The following is a 7,034-nucleotide window of genomic DNA, read 5'->3' as shown; positions in this document are numbered from 1 at the left end:
GATCCACCAGTACAAGCAATGCAAAGAACTTGATTCTTGGTGTGAAACTTGATTTCCAAACTATCTTGAAGATGGGAAGTGCATCTACCTCATTGAAGATATAACGGTAAAAACGGCGTGTGGTGTACCTACTCCCCCGTACTGGTGTCCAATGATCCATGGTACTATCATCATATGGCAGATTCTGGAGGCGAGTCTGAAGGTGTTAGAACTCTTCTGACGCCTGCTGTGAAAGCGGGAGGAAGAAAATGTCATCAAGGTTCTAAGCATTCATGATCACTTTTACTGAAACATCTGTGCTCAAGGCAAATGAGGCCAGCCTTGGATAATGTTGACGACCAAAATTGACACAACTGATGGAACCGGTCAGACCGCTTCCCTAAACCGGTCTGGTCAACTTATTCAAAATGCAAAATAGACTTCACCATTGGATAGCTCTCGTCAAGTAGATCACGATTAATATATAGAACGTTCAATTTGGAGTTCGGATGAGAGAATTATGACTTCGGGAAGATCTGACCCAGACCCAGACCCAGACCGGTCAGACCAGGTCAGGGTGGTCAGACCGGTTCAGGCAGCCCAGTCTGAGTTAGGAGTTGTATTTTGACACGGAATTAATTAGGGTTTCAACTCCTAATGGGATAAGACAATCCCTCTCTATAAATATTAGGGCCACGGCCGATTGAGGGGATCCAATCGATCAAAAACACATCAATACATTACTTTTCTTTATGTTTATTGCCTTTACTTTTATCTCCAAACCCTAGCTTCTTCCAACCCTTTTCTGTTATTCTTCTTTCGTCTCCACGACGTCTGAAGGCATTCTAGGTGGCCTGCCGATCCTAGAACAACCATACGTGCGCCTACCCTGACGGGGTCCCTCCCGGGCGAGCGTTCGTCGGATTTCGTCATTCTTCGCCGGCGAACCGGTCTGACCGGTCACCCTGACCGGTCTGACCGCCCTGAGCATCGGCACTGCATTTGTGCCGTCGCTCGCTGCGCGATCTAGCGCATTCGTGTGTTGGCCCTAAATTTGCGCCAACAGATAGTCCTGGGATAGTGTGGACATGTCCCACGGGTCTTCCCGTATACTCTAATATTTGTTTGTAATTCCTCACAATCTTATACGTTTCTCCACTGCCCACTCAAGCACACATAAATTATTTCACCGTTTATATCGTTATATATATATTTTTATAGACAATAGAAAGATATTCGGCTTCATCCTCCAGAAAGAGGAATTATACAACATTATTACAATTACAAGAATCACACCATATATAACTATTGGATAAAATTTATACAACAAAACGACTAATAACTCATGAAATAAAAAGCGACCGGACATTAATCCTATATGAGGATAGCAGAATAATGCGTGTGGTGTTTGTTCGTCAAATAAGTTACACTACCGACTACTCCCTCCGTTCCAAATTATTAGACATTTCAACAATCTTGTAGAGTCAAAGTTTTTTATGTTTTATCAAATTTATATAATAGAATAATGACATTTATTATATAAACTAAGTACTATTAGATTTTTTATTAGTTATATTTTCATAGTACATCAATTTGATATCATAAATTTTTATATTTCTCTCTATAATCTTGGTCAAACTTGAGATTGTTTTGACTCTCCAAGATTCTTAGGATGTCTTATAATTTGGAACGGAGGGAGTAGTATATTTTGTACTATAAGTAGTCATGACTATCTTTACTTGAGGTGTACATACACAAACATATATGGAACATAATCATCTTCATCTTCCGCCTGATAAACCAGAGAATGTGCCGACACTGGTCGTTAGATCAGGATAGGAGAGGATTGATGAAGTGAATCCGTTGTGTTGCATCATGGATAGCATGCTGGTGCTTAGACGTGTTGGTGCTATGTCTGGTAGTGGCATCTCACCATCAAGATACTCCATCACTTGTCTCATGCTAGGCCTTGCTGTAGATAACGGATGTAAACACAAGAGGGCTAGTTTGAGCACCAAGTTGACCTCCTCCTCGTTGTAGCTACCTTGGAGTTTTCCATCCACTGTTTGCATGAGCGAACCACGGTGCCAGTGCTCAAGTACCCAGTCGACTAGCAAAAAATGCATGTCTTCTGTAGCATGCTTGATTGGTCTTTGCCCACAAGTTACCTCAAGAAGGAATGCACCAAAGGCAAACACATCAGTTAGAGGAGATGACTTTCCGGAACGTAACAGCTCGGGGGCAAGGTAGCCCATGGTTCCAACCACATGCGTGGTTTGTAAATCAGTACCATGATCATATAACCTTGCTAAGCCAAAATCACCCAGTCTTCCATTCATTTCGCTATCAAGAAGCACATTGCTTGCCTTAATATCTCTGTGAATAACAACTTTCTCCCACTTCTCATGTAGATAAAATAAGCCAGTAGCAATTCCTTTAATGATAGAAAACCTTTGGGTCCAATCTAGCACGGGCTTTCCATTCTCAGAATACAGATATGTATCAAGGCTACCATTTTCCATATAATCATATACAAGAATGAGTTCATCTTTACGCCGACAGTAGCCAAGGAGCTGAACAAGATTGCGGTGTCGAAGGCGACCAATAGTAACAACCTCAGTGATGAACTCCTTCATTCCTTGTCTTGACTCATGGGACACCTTCTTCACAGCTACATCGAATTTTGACTTTGGCAGAACACCTTTGTAAACTTTGCCGAATCCTCCGGTGCCCAGGAGATTCTTGTTCTTGAATCCATCAGTAGCTTCATACAAATCTCTGTATGAGAATCTATGTGGTCCAAATTCTGCCTCCCAATCTTCCCGCAGCTCAGCATACCTTAATTGCCTTCTTAAGAGAATTACTATGGTTGTACCTACTGTCAGGACAAAAAACCCAGTGGCAATTGGAAGGACGATCTCCAACACTGTTGACCGACCCTTCCGATGGCCTTGAGGGAGCTTTGGCAAATTGGTGATGTTGATTGCAGGAGCAGGACTGTTCATACCAAAGCTCCAGCCAAGAACATAGTATAGTGTATTGAGTGGTCCAGTGGCACCTGAGAAGCCGATGTATGATGGTTCCATAAGCACACTAGAGAGGTTAAAGGTGGAAACAAGCAATGGTTTTACAGGTCTGCTTGTTACGTTCAGGGGAGCTAAGGTTGCCTTAATTTGCATGGTATCTGAATCGTAGTCGATCCATAATTGCATTGGCTCGCCACTACTCAGTGTCATATTTTTGAATTTATCAGTCTGGTTATCATAGAATCCAGCAGATTTGGCTTCTATTGAGATCAAACTGTTGATGTCAAAACCAACATGGTTATTGTCGATATCTTTGAGCTCACTGTTTTGGAAAGTGTCTAGCTCAACAGCAAAGATGTGGTTGTTAGTGTTGCCATCGGTCTGGTCATTGAAGAGGCCAAGGAAGTGATTTGCAAAGGCACTGGAAAAGTTCTTGCTGGGAGCAACAAAGAAAGTCATTCCATCGACGCTTACATCGGTGAAGTCAGATTGGATACCAAACACCAAGGAGACTGAGAAGGACTGCACCATGCTATTGGGTGACTTGCGAAAATGCAGAGGAGTTGGGTAGAATGCATAACCTTTAACATCGGTGCTGTTTGTCAGTTGAAGGAGCCCATCTGGTCTTACAGCAGCAACTCCGTCGAGGGAGAGGTTAGCACCTCCAAACCCTGAGTAGGAAAATTGTACTTGAGACTCATTGGTGGCTACAAGGCTAGAGCTGAGGGAGAGGAGAAGGCACACGATGAAAGGTGTGTTCCACACGTCGAGCATGACGGTAGCTTGTAACTCGATCAAAGAAGGAAGATGTATTCTTATGACTCGGTAAGAAATGCACCGTGGTTGTTTGTAGATATATGCATGGCTGCTGTGAGCATGGATTTATAAGAAAGATCAAGCAAGATTGATTAATTGTACGCAACACGACATCACAGTCAAAGTATCCTGTGCCACGTGGTTTTCAATATGCGGCCCTCTCCAAAAGCATGCATAGGCTGTGAATGTTAGGCGTAGGCACTCTTTTGGAAGGAAAAAACATAACATTTTTAGAGTCCGATAAAATAAGTTTGTAGTTGTGAGTTCTTCGCGTGCCTCTACTGTGTCTTAGAGGCGGCTATCCAACCGCCTTTAGAGATAGATTTGTAGAGGCGTACAAAACTGAGCTGCCTCTAAGATCGATTTCTTGAGGTGAACCGAAATTTAGCTGGCTCTAGAAACCGTTTTACAAAATTTGCCATCAGGCCAAACAAAAAGAAAGAAAACATTTAACCCCAGGAGAAGCCCGCAATAGCAGTGTGTCACAAGTCACGTGATTTGACGCGAAATCAAATACAATCACATTGCTTTCTTATCATTTCACCTCAAAACCACTTGTGACCAAGATGCTGATATAATTCTTTTGTATTCACACTTAACAAATATTGTAATGAATATTTTGGACACTAATGAATCCAAATTAAAAAAAAGTTTGAACTAAAATTTTTTAAATATCGTCGATTACTACAAATCTGGTTTGGATATTTTCTCCCTCAAGTTAACTTGAAAAGCTCAAAAAATTGAGAACTCAAAATCATGTGTTGCTGGTGGGTTTGTTCCATACGTGCTTGTGTTGTTAGTTTTTTTTTTTTGATAAAAGCTTGTGTTGTTCGGTTTTTTCCATACAATCTTTAAGACGTTATGTTTTCTAAAGAAACTGTTTCCAAATCAAAATAATTGCCTGACAGCACTAATCCTACCAAGCAAATTATCTGCCTAATAAAACTTAAAGTAAATAACATTTATAAATGTGACAGTGATTGTATATATATTGTATTATAATAAGGTTTTGATGTGTGTCTCGTAGACCATATATTCTTGTCTTGAGCTAAAAATATCCAGAGAGCTAGAGCCTTGCGAAAGACGACCTAAATCCCTGCGTCACCATGAACACACAGACACATATGTAATGAGTGTGCTGTGCCCAACCTTGCATGTCCCTATGCTGTTAATGGAGCATCTTATAGGATGGCTAGATCCAGTCATTCTGACGAAATCTGGTAGGTTCCGCATTTGGTGCGCATAAACTATATACACTGGAAAGAGAAGAGTACGACCCAAGAAGAGTTTTTTTTCTTTTTCTTCAGAAAATGGAGTTTCTTCATGTTCCAGCAACCACATATATATAGTCAATGCAATTTATTACTCCATCCATTTAAAATTATATAAATATCATTTCTTTTTCTAAATATATAGTTTTTGTGTTGCACCTATATATAGACTTTTCTAAGTATCACTAGCTAGTCCAAGTATCTCGCTTGCATCCTCATATATATTGTAGCAACACCAGAAGATGCTTCCTTGAAGGCAACCTGCTCCCTTTGTAAGTGTAGCGTTTTAAACGCCTGACTTAAAACTTATTGTCTCAGCCATATAGTCACCGTCACAGGTCCCTGTTTTCCAGGCAAGCTCCATATAATAGCGCCAAAGCTGAACATAGATCCTATAAAGTTTCTGTCAATATCATTAACGCTTGATATTTATGTTAACTTCCCCTTCACGTTTCATTCATAGATCCTATAAAGTTTCTGTCAATATCGGGACCAGGAATCCGGCACACAATCAGGACTAAAGCCTGTCTTTAGACGAAAACATAAATGAAATCCTAGGGACCTCTCTTGCTGTGTGTGAGATTCAAACCGAAGACCCTTTGCCTCGCATGTGGATTCCTTAACTTATAGTTGTACACCACATGTGACAAAGTTACAGGCGCTCTCCTTTCGAATTGACTCGTAGGGAACCAGTCCAAGGTGGAAGACCGTTAGTCCCCGTTGGTAACATCAACCAGGACTAAAAAACCAGGCTTTCGTCCCGGTTGGTATTACATGACTTGTGACTTCTGGTGGGTTCTTTTGAAAAAAATCTATATCGAAGAATGAAACATTTGTGGGCCATCGAGTAGAAATGAAGCATTTGTGGGTCATTCATCGAGAAGCAGTAGAACTATTGATGGAGATCTGGTTGTTGATTAAGATTCTTCTCACGCAAAAGGTTACAGGGTTACAGCGGTTTTCCTTCACCATGACTGAATGCGATGAGCAAGCCTGAGTGCAATGTGTCAACATCTATGCTACATGGTATCTGCACAAGTTTTGATTAGATCATTTCCTTTGTGACGTACTTGGGGTCTATTTGGATATATAATTACTAGCTAACTAAAATTAGGTCTAATACATCTAAAGCATACGGGCTAGAATTAGTAGCTAGCTAAAATTAGCTCTAATACATCTAAAACAAAAATGCTAGAATTAAAAAAACAGAAGGGCTAAATAATAAGTGGGTTAATTTTTAGCTATGTACTCAGTTAGATGTGAGCTAATATAACTTGGTAGCCAATCTTAACTAACTTTGGCTAATTTGTTGAGCCACAAATAGTAACTCGTCATATGTGTCAACATGCCCTTAATATGAACCCATGGGTCGACTGGAAAAACTAGCTTAGCCACTAATCGGCTATCTTAGACTGGCTTTGCCTCAGCTCCCGGCAAGCTCGAATGGCCAAAACTTCGTAAAGATGCTATAAAGTTTATGTCAATATCATGAGAGCTTGATATTTACGCTGCCGTTCCCTTCACGTTTCATTTGGAGTCCAATCCACAAATATTTGTATTTACCGATTCCTTGTCCATATAGTCAAGCACGGTGCACGGACTTATGACTATCGAGAGCCAGGACTGCTACCCGTCATGTCCAGTAATTAATTACTTGTGCTATATCCGCATCCTTTCACTGAGGCCGTGTTTAAATCCTGTAAACGCAAAACGCAAAATTTTTGTAAATCGTTTGTATGGTGTACTAAATGTAGTCAAAAAATAAATCGTATTACAAAAATGGACTGTAAATCGCGAGGCGAGACGAATCTAATGAGTCTAATTAGGACGTGATTAGACACTAAATTGCTATAGTAATGCTACAGTAAACATACTCTAATGATCCTCTAATTAGGTTCATTAGATTTGTCTCGTAGTTTACAGACGAGATCTGTAATTAGTT

At 40.5% G+C, this 7,034-nt stretch overlaps 1 protein-coding gene across 1 annotated transcript; it reads right to left on the bottom strand.

The window, feature by feature from the left end:
* Positions 1 to 1,191: 1,191 nt before the first annotated feature.
* Positions 1,192 to 6,587, bottom strand: LOC120712614 (L-type lectin-domain containing receptor kinase SIT2-like). Its single transcript, XM_039998441.1, has one exon. It carries the CDS (start codon positions 3,777 to 3,779, stop codon positions 1,761 to 1,763), a length of 2,019 nt encoding a protein of 672 aa, XP_039854375.1. The 5' UTR covers positions 3,780 to 6,587; the 3' UTR covers positions 1,192 to 1,760.
* Positions 6,588 to 7,034: the final 447 nt, after the last annotated feature.

This window comes from Panicum virgatum, chromosome 6K, assembly GCF_016808335.1.
Source record: "Panicum virgatum strain AP13 chromosome 6K, P.virgatum_v5, whole genome shotgun sequence".
NCBI lineage: Eukaryota > Viridiplantae > Streptophyta > Magnoliopsida > Poales > Poaceae > Panicum > Panicum virgatum.
The sequence above is the reverse complement of the archived record's forward strand: the minus strand, read 5'-3'. Positions and strand labels throughout refer to the sequence as shown.